General features: G+C 37.8%; 1 protein-coding gene across 4 annotated transcripts; it reads left to right on the plus strand.

Annotated features, from left to right (window-relative positions):
* Positions 1-4,915: 4,915 nt before the first annotated feature.
* On the plus strand, positions 4,916-13,206 carry LOC307004212 (uncharacterized protein). Of its 4 annotated transcripts, XM_079623316.1 has the most exons (7): positions 4,916-6,525; positions 6,712-6,792; positions 6,962-6,994; positions 10,660-10,713; positions 10,913-10,963; positions 11,073-11,105; positions 12,647-13,206. In XM_079623316.1, exons 1-7 carry the CDS (start codon positions 5,136-5,138, stop codon positions 12,901-12,903), a joined length of 1,899 nt encoding a protein of 632 aa, XP_079479442.1. In that variant the 5' UTR covers positions 4,916-5,135; the 3' UTR covers positions 12,904-13,206. The 4 variants fall into 4 exon arrangements, with proteins under 4 accessions (XP_079479442.1, XP_079479443.1, XP_079479444.1 ...); XM_079623317.1 differs by lacking the exon at positions 11,073-11,105; XM_079623318.1 differs by lacking the exon at positions 10,660-10,713.
* The last annotated feature ends 1,071 nt before the right edge of the window (positions 13,207-14,277 follow it).

Here is a 14,277-nt window from a genome sequence, read left to right on the forward strand (position 1 = left end):
TGGGTCAAAGGAGGTAAGTGTGTGTTTCTAATGCTCAACAGGTAGTTAAATCTCCATTAACTTTGGTAAGATGATGCAAAATCCTTATAAACTATTGATTTCTTTAAAATTTTCATAAAAAGTGTTTTATAGTATATTTGACCTTTTGTCAATCTGATTACACAAATCTTTCATATTTCACAGGTTTGTTCTGAGACCGAACAACAGGTGCATGCTTTGGTCAGCTGTGCAGCAGGAGATGGGTCAAAGGAGGTAAGTGTGTGTTTCTAATGCTCAACAGGTAGTTAAATCTCCATTAACTTTGTTAAGATGATGCAAAATCCTTATAAACTATTGATTTCTTTAACATTTTCATAAAAAGTGTTTTATAGCATAGTATATTTGACCTTTTGTCAATCTGATTACACAAATCTTTCATATTTCACAGGTTTGTTCTGAGACCGAACAACAGGTGCATGCTTTGGTCAGCTGTGCAGCAGGAGATGGGTCAAAGGAGGTAAGTGTGTGTTTCTAATGCTCAACAGGTAGTTAAATCTCCATTAACTTTGTTAAGATGATGCAAAATCCTTATAAACTATTGATTTCTTTAAAATTTCCATAAAAAGTGTTTTATAACATAGTATATTTGACCTTTTGTCAATCTGATTACACAAATCTTTCATATTTCACAGGTTTGTTCTGAGATTGAACAACAGGTGCATGCTTTGGTCAGCTGTGCAGCAGGAGATGGGTCAAAGGAGGTAAGTGTGTGTTTCTAATGCTCAACAGGTAGTTAAATCTCCATTAACTTTGGTAAGATGATGCAAAATCCTTATAAACTATTGATTTCTTTAACATTTTCATAAAAAGTGTTTTATAGCATAGTATATTTGACCTTTTGTCAATCTGATTACACAAATCTTTCATATTTCACAGGTTTGTTCTGAGATTGAACAACAGGTGCATGCTTTGGTCAGCTGTGCAGCAGGAGATGGGTCAAAGGAGGTAAGTGTGTGTTTCTAATGCTCAACAGGTAGTTAAATCTCCATTAACTTTGTTAAGATGATGCAAAATCCTTATAAACTATTGATTTCTTTAACATTTTCATAAAAAGTGTTTTATAGCATAGTATATTTGACCTTTTGTCAATCTGATTACACAAATCTTTCATATTTCACAGGTTTGTTCTGAGATTGAACAACAGGTGCATGCTTTGGTCAGCTGTGCAGCAGGAGACGGGTCAAAGGAGGTAAGTGTGTGTTTCTAATGCTCAACAGGTAGTTAAATCTCCATTAACTTTGGTAAGATGATGTAGAATCATTACCTTAGCATTACAGACGATTAGGACTGTGTGCTGCAATGAATTCTCACATGCCCTGATTGTTTGATCGAAGAATTCACTTGTATTATGTCATTTTCACATTAGTTGTTTTGGATACTCAAAGCATCACCATGTACTGCCGTGTTATCCAAATTGAATGTTCAGTACTCAAACCTTTTCAGATCTCAACAACGTCTGATTCTCAGCTGACATGTCATGACAACACTCAACAGGTAATGTACTTTCCATTAAAAATGAGCATTTAATAAGCATTTATTTCTTAAATGTTCTTTAGTTGGCAACAACAGTGATTTTTAATTACAAACTTAAAGAATTAAAAAAGATAGTGATAGGCTGATGATACACAGGACAACATTTTGAGCAATCTTGCCAGGCAACTTTTTTTGAACAATGTTGCTTGGGCACTTTCCCAACTGAGAATGGGTAAAAAAAAAAAATTTCAGACTTTAAATCAGTCATGGGCCCTGTGTCTCTTCTGGTTGCCCACTGATGCCAACATTAACCCAAGTTGCCCCGCAACGTTGCTCATAAAGTTGCCCCATGTATCATCAGTCATAGGAATTGTTTAATTTACAATGGTATATGGATGATGGTTCATTCTGAGCTAGCATGTGTATCATATGTTGTATGTCCCCATACTTACTGCTTTTGTCATTTTGTGGGGGATGGGTAGAAGTTCAGGGTGTGTTTTGTCAAACTGCACAATGGTTTGTGTCGTATGTCCCCCATACTTACTGCTTTTGTCGTAAGTCCCCATACTTACTGCTTTTGTCATGTTGTGGGGGATGGGTATAAGTTCAGTGTGTGTTTTGTCAAACTGCACCATGGTTTGTGTATCGTATGTCCCCCATACTTACTGCTTTTGTCGTATGTCCCCATTTTGTCATGTTGTGGGGGATGGGTAGAAGTTCAGTGTGTGTTTTGTCAAACTGCACCATGGTTTGTGTATCGTATGTCCCCCATACTTACTGCTTTTGTCGTATGTCCCCATACTTACTGCTTTTGTCATGTTGTGGGGGATGGGTAGAATTTCAGTGTGTGTTTTGTCAAACTGCACCATGGTTTGTGTATCGTATGTCCCCCATACTTACTGCTTTTGTCGTATGTCCCCATACTTACTGCTTTTGTCATGTTGTGGGGGATGGGTAGAAGTTCAGTGTGTGTTTTGTCAAACTGCACCATGGTTTGTGTATCGTATGTCCCCCATACTTACTGCTTTTGTCGTATGTCCCCATACTTACTGCTTTTGTCATGTTGTGGGGGATGGGTAGAAGTTCAGGGTGTGTTTTGTCAAACTGCACCATGGTTTGTGTATCGTAAGTCCCCATACTTACTGCTTTTGTCATGTTGTGGGGGATGGGTAGAAGTTCAGTGTGTGTTTTGTCAAACTGCACCATGTCCCCATACTTACTGCTTTTGTCATGTTGTGGGGGATGGGTAGAAGTTCAGTGTGTGTTTTGTCAAACTGCACCATGGTTTGTGTATCGTATGTCCCCATACTTACTGCTTTTGTCATGTTGTGGGGGATGGGTAGAAGTTCAGGGTGTGTTTTGTCAAACTGCACCATGGTTTGTGTATCGTCGTATGTCCCCATACTTACTGCTTTTGTCATGTTGTGGGGGATGGGTAGAAGTTCAGTGTGTGTTTTGTCAAACTGCACCATGGTTTGTGTATCGTATGTCCCCATACTTACTGCTTTTGTCATGTTGTGGGGGATGGGTAGAAGTTCAGTGTGTGTTTTGTCAAACTGCACCATGGTTTGTGTGTCGTATGTCCCCATACTTACTGCTTTTGTCATGTTGTGGGGGATGGGTAGAAGTTCAGGGTGTGTTTTGTCAAACTGCACCATGGTTTGTGTGTCGTATGTCCCCATACTTACTGCTTTTGTCATGTTGTGGGGGATGGGTAGAAGTTCAGGGTGTGTTTTGTCAAACTGCACCATGGTTTGTGTATCGTATGTCCCCATACTTACTGCTTTTGTCATGTTGTGGGGGATGGGTAGAAGTTCAGTGTGTGTTTTGTCAAACTGCACCATGGTTTGTGTGTCGTATGTCCCCATACTTACTGCTTTTGTCATGTTGTGGGGGATGGGTAGAAGTTCAGTGTGTGTTTTGTCAAACTGCACCATGGTTTGTGTGTCGTATGTCCCCATACTTACTGCTTTTGTCATGTTGTGGGGGATGGGTAGAAGTTCAGTGTGTGTTTTGTCAAACTGCACCATGTCCCCATACTTACTGCTTTTGTCATACTACAGTGCAGTACATTTGTGATATACATTTTGTTATTTGTGAAATTAAAATAACTTGTTCAAACCTTAGCCCTATGTCTTAAAGGTGCCATATAATGAAAAACCTTGAAATTTACCTTGGCATTGTTGAATAATATGGAAAGATAAAACTGTTTCTAAATCATTTTTGCCCTTACCTAAGCCACATACCTTCTGTATAGATATCAGAGACCAATTTAAATATTGTATTAATGCATTTTATTGTGCCTTTAACACCTAACTATAGTAATACAGTATAATTTCCTCTAATCAATTATAACTTTTTTTTTTCAACAGAACTGTAAACATGTCATAATATCTACAGTAGTATCAAGCTTGAATAAATGTGATTGCTGTACTGGTCCTTATTCCGCTTTTAAGTGGGCTGGTGTGAGATGTAAGGGTAAGTATTTTGTTCAGACAATTTTAATACTTTTAAAAATGCTTTACCATTGAAACCCTAAAACTGTGTAATCTTGACGTTCTAAATGCATCTTTAAATTAGCTTGAAAAAGTTAACTTTTCATTCTTTCTTTCTGTCTTGCTCAGTCTGTCTGCCTGTGTAATCGATTCATATTTATATTAGTCTTCTCCTTTCTCTGTTCTCTTCCATCTTATAGCCACACTTTCAAACACACTGATTATCTATCACTGCTTTATCTATCACTTTTTAAAGCATCTTTTCTTGAATCACCTTTTATTCAAATGAAACCAACCTTGTTTATTATATGCTCAATCTAGTTTGTTCCCGCTTCTGGCATAAAACTTGCTACGAGAAAAATGTGAAGCCCAAACCTGACCCCTCAACATCCGTAAGTATGATTTATTGAATAGTCAGATATGTTTTATTTTTCAGCAATTTTCTTCCTTGGAACTAAACTTTCTGAGTATGTACAAAAGATATGTTTACTATTTCAGGATTCCGAAGTAGAATTTTCCAGTGAGAACATGTCGGATGAGGACTATGTACCTAATTCTGTCTCAGAAGGTTCAGACGTAAGCATAGCGTCTCCAGAAAAACTCTTAAACATTAAAAATACTGAAGTGTTCTGCATCAAATCTACTGCAGAAATTCAAAATGGCAGACCATGCCAAGAAAGTGTCATAGGTTCACTCCCAAAAGTTCCAGTCTGCACAGCACAGCTTGAAATGCCTAGTAGGAAAGCCATACAAGTACAAATATCGAAAGTTCACAGCGATGGCAATACTGAAAGCACTGTTGAGGATATTACAGGCACAGGGGAAGATCCATCTTTACAATCTTTAAATATATCCTCTTCAGTAAGCAAGAAGAATTACTGCTACATTTGTGGAAAACCTCAGTCAAAATTTACACGCCACTTAAAAGTACATGAGAATTCAAACGTCGATGTTGCTCGGGCTTTGGCTCTACCAAAACATTCCAAAGAGCGTCAAAAACTTCTGAACAAACTGCGGAACAAAGGAAACTATGAACACAATGCAGATGTTTTAGCGAATGGGACTGGATTGTTAAAACTACGACGTAAGCCAAAGAAAAGATATGATTCAAAAGATTACGTGCACTGTATGTATTGCCATGCAATGTTTCTCCGAAGGGATCTCTGGAGACACGTTAGAAATTGTCTTTCCAAACCAGTGGAAGATCAGGCAGAGCCAGGAAGAACTAGGGTCTTGTCTTTGGCAACAATGTCTAATGCAGCCCTCTGCCAACAAATATCACAAGGTGTTTGGAAACTGCTAACTGTGATGAAAGACGATGACATCTCTGCTGCTGTGCGGAGTGACTTTTGTATTCTTCAGCTGGCCCAGTCATTTTACAATAAACATGGGCAAGATCCCACTAAATTTGACTATATTCGACAGAAGCTCCGGGAAGTTGGAAGACTTCTGCTGATTCTGAGAAAGGAATTTTCTGTACAGACTCTTGAAGATGCTGTGAGACCTGAAAATTTCAATGTGGTTATCCAGGCTGTCAAAAAGGTATCTGGGTTTGATGATGTAAAACACTCATTCCAGACTCCAAGCCTTGCCCTTAAGTTGGGCCACTCACTGAATAAGATATGTGACATTGTACATTGCCGAGCTCTAATGGCAGAAGATGGTGAGGGGATAAAGTCAACCCAAGCATTCAAAAAGCTGTATGATGCTAAATGGTCTGAACTCGTTTCCCACACAGCTTTGACCACCTTGAATGAGGGGCGCTTTAACAAGCCGTCTACCCTCCCTTTCACAGAGGATGTACAACTTCTTCACCAGCATCTTGAAAAGGTTGTTGATTTACGTTCTGAGAACTTGAAACAGATGCCATCAGCACAAGTCTATGGCGACCTATGCAAAGCAACTCTTGCAAAAATAATTGTGTTCAACCGGCGACGTGGAGGAGAGGTTGCAAAAATGCAACTCAAAGGTTTTCTTGAGAGGGATACAGCTCCCCTACACAAAGATGTTGCTGTTGGGCTAACAAAGTTTGAACAAAAACTTTGTACACATTTCAGTCGGGTGGAACTTAGGGGTAAAAGAGGGCGAAAAGTGGCAGTTTTGCTGTCACCAGAGATGGTTGATGCCTTAACCCTCCTCATAAGCAAAAGAAGGGAATGTGGAGTCCCTGAGGAAAACCAATTCCTGTTTGCTCGACCAAGCTGTTTGAGTTGTTATAGAGGACAAGACTGTCTGAGGATCTATGCACACGAGTGTGGTGCACAAAACCCGGAACTCCTCCGGTCGACCCAACTGCGCAAACATGTGGCAACTTTGTCGCAGGTGCTTAACCTGAAAAACCACGAGTTGGACCAAGTTGCGGACTTCTTGGGCCACGATATTCGTGTCCACAGAGAATTTTATCGACTTCCGGAGGCTACAACCCAGCTGGCCAAGATTTCAAAGTTACTCCTCGCTATGGAGAAAGATTCTCTTTCAAATCTCCACGGCAAAACCCTAGAAGAAATTGAAATTGAAGGTAATGCTACTAAAGTTGTTACAAATGACATTTTGAAGTTAACTAAGTATATTCATATCCTAAAGATAATCCCTAACGTAGATCTTAATGTAATGTTCACCAGATATTAGAGTTATCACTATGTCTTCTATTTTTACTCTAACATTAGCAATGTTAAGCTTACTTGATACTCAATTTTTTTTTTAGACAAGTTAGACTTTTCTGATTCGGAAAATAGTGAAGACAGTGATGCTGAGGAGGCGCATCCACAGACACAAACAGAAACAGGTAAAAGCACATAAACATACAAACATCAAATCAGTAAAGTCAGTGTAAGAAGTGCACCATATGATGCACCAAAACATTATACAGTAGTTCAGAGATGTCACAGAAGCATAATTCATATAGACCAAGCGCCGCTGCTGTTTGTTATAGTATTTTATTTTTCTATTCACAGATACTGATCCTGCCTTAGGAGGCCCATCTAAAGGTATGACAATACTAAAACTTTTTTAACTTCAAACCCACATGTGTATATATACTTTTGAAACCAAAATGACTGTTAGAAATGTTTAAAATGCAGTTTAGGTTGCTTTTGATTGCTTAAATTATAACATTGTGTAAATGATGCAAGTTTTTGGGGAGCACTTTACAGTAGGGGTACATGAATTACCATGAATTAATGCATAAATTAATGAAGAATTATGAATTACTTCATCCATTAATATCTCAATTATCAGGAACTAGCATGAGTTCAAAATCTTTTATTCATGACCTCATAGATGAAAAACACCTTAAGACATTCACTAAGATGAATACATCATCATGATTAATAGGTTATTATGCATGATCTTGATGTTTTCTTTTTCACAGAAAACAAGATTTTTAATATCCATTATGGATAAAGCTATGCTTTTGGTACATGTACTAAAACATTTTTTTTCTCAAATAAGATTACTTGAATTATTATAATAATATATACAAAAATCTGCATTGCCTCATGCATGCATACAGGTTAGAACAGTATATCAGTTACAATAATTAATGTGAGAACTAATGTTTTTCATTAATTATGATGAGTTATCAAGCACGTATACAGTATGTCTTCTTCATAGCAGCCTGCATGTAAATGGACAGACCCCCAACACTGGCCAATCACAGCACAGAGTATGTGAATTCTGTTGACATCCAAATACAGTAGTCATCATTAACTAAGCATTAATTTCTTATGACCTCATCGTGTGTGAACCCTCAAGTAAAGTGGTAACTTGGTCTTCTGGAAATACTGATAAACAGTGTGTTATTAAAGCGATAGTTCACCCAGAAATGAAAATGTGAGGTTCAACTGCTAATCCCTAGGAGTCAGTGATGTAGATGACTTTGTTTCTTCAGTAGAACTCAAAGATTTTTAACTCAAACCGCTGCAGTCTTTCAGTCATATCCCTGATAGCGCACGTACATCTAGAAGATGTCTATTTGACGTCTGCATTTACATCTGCAAGATGTATTATTTAGGTTATTTGCTCATCTGCAATACGTCTATTGGATGTCTCTTTTTAGATGTCACATAGACGTCTGTTAGATGTCTTTAAGATGTTTATAATTTAGAATGTATGTAAAACTGACATCTGAAAGAAAGTTTTTAGACAGCGGATGTTTCCAGATCAAGAGATCTTTAACAGACATCTTGCAGACTTGCGTGTGTCATCTGGGATATAATGGCAGTCAATGGGTCCCAAACATGCACAGACTAAACCAAATACATGCTCTGGCATAGTCGTATTCTATCTTGTGTATAGGTCACTTATTTGTTTATACAGTGCAGAGTGATTGTGGTCACTACAGCTAATCAGAATGGTAATTACTTGTGCTTATCCTGATTGTTGCAACCGAATTTTGTTTAGCCGTTGTATTCACAATCTCTGCACTGTGTAAACAATGAGTGACATATACAGTCTGTATTTGGATGTAAGACTACTGTATTTGGATTTACATTTACATTTAGTAATTTGAAAGGAAAAGTAGAGAGGTAGGTCTGTAGTTCTCTACAAGTGATGTGTTAAGTGTTGATTTTTTCAGCAGTTGAGTTACCAGAGCCTGCTTGAATGCAGTAGGAAAAGTGCCAGTATGGAGGGATGAGTTGATGATGTGTGTGAGAGCTGGTAGAAGTGTGTGAGATATGGCTTGTAGAAGGTGTGAGGGGATGGGGTCAAGAGGGCAGGTGGTAGGATGACTGGAGAGGAGAAGTGTAGATACTTTTTCCTCGGTTAGCGGAGAGAAGGAGGAGAGAGGGTGATTGGCTGTGGAAGGGGTCGGTCTGTGCTCCTGTGTGTGAGGAGCTGAGAACTGACTGCTGATAGTTGTTGTCTTGTTGGTGAAGAAGTTCGCAAAATCGTCAGCAGTTAAAGAGGAGGTGGGTGGTGGTGGTGGAGGAGGACAGAGGAGAGAGTTGAATGTCTTGAAGAGTGATCGTGTGTTGGAGGAGCTGTTGATCTTGTTGTGGAAGTAGGAAGATTTTGCAGCATGAACATCAACGGAAAAGGAAGAGAGGAGAGATTGATACATACTCAGGTCAGATGTGTCTTTTGATTTGCGCCATTTCCTCTCTGCTGCCCTGAGTTCGGTCCGGTGTTCACGAAGAACCTCAGACAACCAGGGGTTAGAGGGAGTAGCGCGTGCTGGCCTGGAGGAAAGAGGGCAGATATTGTCTAGAGAAGAGGTTAGAGTGGAGCAGAAGGTATCCGTTGCGGTATTAACATCCAGAGATGAGAATTGTGGGGGTGAGGGAAGAGAAAATGACACGGCAGATGAAAGATGGGCGAGAGAAAGTGAGCGCAGGTTTCGCCTGAAAGTGACTGGTGGTGGGGTTGGTGGTGCAGGGGCAGAGAGTTGTAGACTGAAAGTGATGAGGAAATGATCTGAAACATGGAGAGGTCTCACCAAGATGTTGTCTGTGATGCAGTTGCGTGTGTAAACCAGATCCAGTTGGTTGCCTGATTTGTGAGTGCCTGTGGTGATGAATGGTTTGAGATGTCAACAAATTTTGCACACTGTGCTGTGATTGGCCAGTGTTGCGCTCTGTCCATATTCCTACAGGCTACTATGAAGAAGACATGAACATGCTTGATACCTCATCTTTAATGAAAAACATGAGTTCTGACATTAATTGATATACTCTTCTAGCCTGTATGCATGCATGAGGTAATATTTATTATTTTTCTATATTCCTTTTAATAATTCAAGTAGTCTTACATGCACAAAATGTTTTTTTTGTATTTTGAATCATGTGCCATGACTATAGGTTTATCTACAATGTATAGTAAATACCTTGTTTTTTGTGAACAATGAAAACATCATGATCATGCATAATAAACATAAATCATGATGATGTACTTGTCTTAATGTCTTAGGCTATGTTCACACTTAGTGTCTTTTTTGACAAGAAAAAGTTGACAATGCCGTTTTTTTAGCAAAAAAGAAAACGCTGGCAGCGTTCGGTTACAAATAGCAGCCGAGCGCGTCTTTTGTTGCTATAACAACAGCTGCAACAGTAGCCTAGTGCTGTGTGATGCAAAAAATGTTGAGAAAGAGAAAGTTGGCTCTTGCGTTGGCTTTTGAAGTTACCGGGGAGGAGAATGTCGGTTCACAAAGACGTTTGTGGGTGCACGACATTATACGGGAAAGGAAACTGTATGGAGCTCCTTGTGCTCCGAAACAAGGACGATACGTTTATCTACCGGCACCGTCTCCATTTTTTCTTGTTGTTATGGAAACGACAGGTCTCACTACTCGCTTGTCATTGGTCAGCTGTCAAAAAGGCGCTTGACGTAGGGCGTTCTTTTCATAAAAGTTGAACTTTTTTTCAACTTAAAAAGACGCTCTGAGCTGCAGAAAAAGACGCCGGCGGTGGCGTCTAAAAAAGCGCTCAGGACTTTTTTGAAAAAACGGTTTACTCCATAGGGTTATAATGTAGAACAGACGCTGGTAGTTCGAAAAAAGACGCTAAGTGTGAACATAGCCTTAAGGTGTTTTCATCCATGAAGTCATGAATGAAAGACTTTGAGCTTGTGTTAGTTCCTGATAATTCATGAGATTCACACTTGCCATAAAGTGTTACCATGTTTTTAATATGTGTTTTGTTTTTGTTTTTTTAAGATCATTGCATGAAGGACAAATATCACAGCAGGAGGGAGGAGCATGAACAACCTGGTAAAAGCACACAATCATATAAAGAAAGAACACTGTACTAGGGAATTCTCTAGATCAATCATTTTAGCTGGTTTTATAGTAAAGGAGGATTTTTTGCTAGAGATTTACAGTTTCCACTTAAATGTGTAGAATAATTTATGAAATGTTTGAGTATGTTCCATCAGAACCTTTATTCTGAGCCATTCTATTCATACCACAGGAATGAAGAAAGCTAGGCGGCCTGTTGTGAACCCTACAGGCACCTCAGATGGTATGAGCATCTACCTCACTCAGCCAGCATATCCATTAAGGTTTGATTCAATTCATGCAGACCAAGCAATACTACTGTTTGTTATAGTGTTTTATTTGTCTATTCACAGATATTGAGACTTCCTTTGGAGGCTCATCTCAAGGTATGATGAGAATACTACTAGTATAATGAGAACTACTTATCTATATTGGCCTGTCATGATAACTTTTTGTTGGTCGATATATTGCCCCTTAAAATAATTGTGATAAGTGATATTATTGTCATTTTAAGACCATTTTATGCCAGTGAATGTAAAATAATAATATAACAGCATAATAATGCAGGAAGGCCACACACTTTCTATTAATAAACAAACATTTAATTCATAAATGATTTAGATCATCAAAAAAATCATTTTCTTACATAGAGAAAAAAGACAAATGGACGAAGAACTTTTATGGAGATTTTTCCATCTACAGATTTTTCCTTTTTTTATGTTTTATGTTATGTTTTATGTTATTGTGTTTTTTATGTAAATATAAATGGTGATGTATTGCATTGGCAAAAATTGAGATCATGTACATTTATTGTGCGATAAGTCGATATATTGATTATCGTGACAGGGTGGGATGCAGCGATTATAGATTTTGGCTGTACGATTATAGTCTGAGGAATAATTACGGTTTCACAGTTATCACAGTAATTATTATTCATTAATTCATTTCAAAACACTATTAGTTAAAACAAATAATAGTCCATTTCCTGTAATAATTTTACACTGAAAATATATAACAGAATAATGAATAAATAAATAAATAAAAATAAGAATAAAAAATAATAGTATTTGTCTATATAAAATCTTAGCTAAATATTAGCTAAGTATTTCCCTATTAAAGAGGACAAATGTAGTTAAATGCACTTTAAGTTGTGATCAACTATATTACAAATATTTTTGGTATTTTCATTTTTTTTGGACCAGAGTAGAAACATTGAAAATAAAAAAGCTCTAACTGGCTTTTGACTTAACAATATAGCCTCCTTTTGAAAATGAATAATGCAGTACAGTGAAAATAAATAAAAAGAAACACATCTCTGGTATTGAATATTAGCAAGCTATACATATCCTTTTGGAACAAAACAAGGAGTCAAAAGCTGCAGGACCCACATACAACATGGCCCTCAAATTGCACACTTATCTTCAGTCCTTTCTGTTCATATTATAGTGCAGAAATGTAAGCATGTTCACATTCTCAGTGCTCAGTCTTGACCTCTGAACTTTAAGCTAGCGCACAGTTGGAAAAACTTTTAGTTGCAGCAGTTTTATTCCGTGCAGAAGAAACGCTGTGTTGAGAAGCCTTAACGATTAATTAACCGTGACGAATTAAAGCACGGTTAATAGTGAAATCAGTTTATCGTTGCATCCCTAGTGACAGGCCTAAATCTATATTAGGAAATAAGCAACCATGTAGTCAGGTCTTTAATTTTATTCTTTTATTTACAATTTGATATTTGATGTATGAGGAATGTAACATTGGGCCAACAGTTAAAACCAATTTTACTCTTACGGATTAGTGACCTATACAACAAGACTTGACTAAAGACAAGGGTTGGTAAGAGTGTGGCTGGTTGGGAGAAGAGGGAGAGGAGCTCTGGCCATCATAGTGTTCAACCCAGGGTTCAGGAACCTGTTTTCCTCTTTTGTAGGGAATCATGAAAATTCTGCTGAAAAAAATCTGGATGATGCTAAAAGGAAGCAGAAACAAGCCTGGTCTCCAACTGAAATTGCAGCAGTACAGAGGCATTTCCGCGACCACATAGCAAGGGGTAAACTCGCCACTAAAATTGAATGCCAGCAGTGCAAGAATGCTGAGCATCCAGCTTTGGCTACTCGCACGCTCCAAAACATTAGGGATTTTGTCAGGAATCGCGGCTTAACCCTAAAAAAGAAACAGTCTCATTAGGTGTTTTTGTTTTTTACTTTTTGTTTATATGTAAGCAGAATATTCTTCTGCTGTTAAAGTTTGTTCATGGATTCAGTATGCTTTCAGCAATGTTTAGTTTAGCTGTTATGCTTAGGAACAGTTAAAATATTTAAGTTGTTCTCTTTACACTTACAGTAAGAGCGTTTGTTTTTTCATTACACACAGTACACACAGGATGTTTCTTGATACACAAAATGATCTTGTGATGTAAAATATTAAGGGCAACTACAGTAATTTTGCTGTAAACAAGAACAAAATAAACTTTGCTCTTTGTTCACAGAATGTGCATACTGTTATGTCTGCACCGCTTGTTTGAATGTTGTTTCTTCGCTTAAATATGATCACCCACTCTGGGTTTTTCTGCAAACAACCGGCTAGATTTACATTATGTGTATAGATAGATAGACAGACAGACAGACAGACAGACAGACAGACAATCCCTTATGTCACTCCCAAATAGTACATCCTTGAATACACACTATAAAAGGTAAGGTAGCATATTTACAGCACTATACAAAAATATTTTACATACTTGCACAATGCGTGCACCATGTTCTGAGTCTGATCATTGGTCCTCAAATATCAGGTATGTCCCTTTAATACACAGTACTATTGTGTATGTGTTAAACCATTAGTCCTCATATATCAGATATGTCCCTTTAATACACAGTCTTTACTATTGTGTATGTGTTAAGCCATTAGTCCTTATATATCAGGTATGTCCCTTTAATACACAGTCTTTACTATTGTGTATGTGTTAAGCCATTAGTCCTCATATATCAGATATGTCCCTTTAATACACAGTCTTTACTATTGTGTATGTGTTAAGCCATTAGTCCTCATATATCAGGTATGTCCCTTTAATACACAGTCTTTACTATTGTGTATGTGTTAAGCCATTAGTCCTCATATATCAGGTATGTCCCTTTAATACACAGTCTTTACTATTGTGTATGTGTTAAGCCATTAGTCCTCATATATCAGGTATGTCCCTTTAATACACTCAAATGACACTTTTGTGTGTTGTATATCTAGTGTCCTCAGAAATCACTTTAGTCCTTATAATAACGTTTTGTGTCATAGGTGGGGCTTGTGTATCAAATTATAAATTGTCCTCATAATTGTGTATATTTTCAGGTTGTTACATTATAGATTGTGTTTTGTGTAAACAAACTCTAAAGTGAAATCTGTGTTGTATGGGTCAAAATAGATTTTTTGATCTTCACCACATCTCTGTACAGCAAGTGGAAAGGGGTGTCCCCCTAATACACCAACACACCTGTTTGGGCTGCAGTGTCCTGGTAATTCACAAAAACCAGTATGTGTGTGTGTGTGTGTGTGTGTGTGTGTGTG

The sequence above is a fragment of the Phoxinus phoxinus genome (genome assembly GCF_949152265.1).
Source record: "Phoxinus phoxinus genome assembly, chromosome: 9".
Taxonomy (NCBI): Eukaryota; Metazoa; Chordata; class Actinopteri; order Cypriniformes; family Leuciscidae; genus Phoxinus; species Phoxinus phoxinus.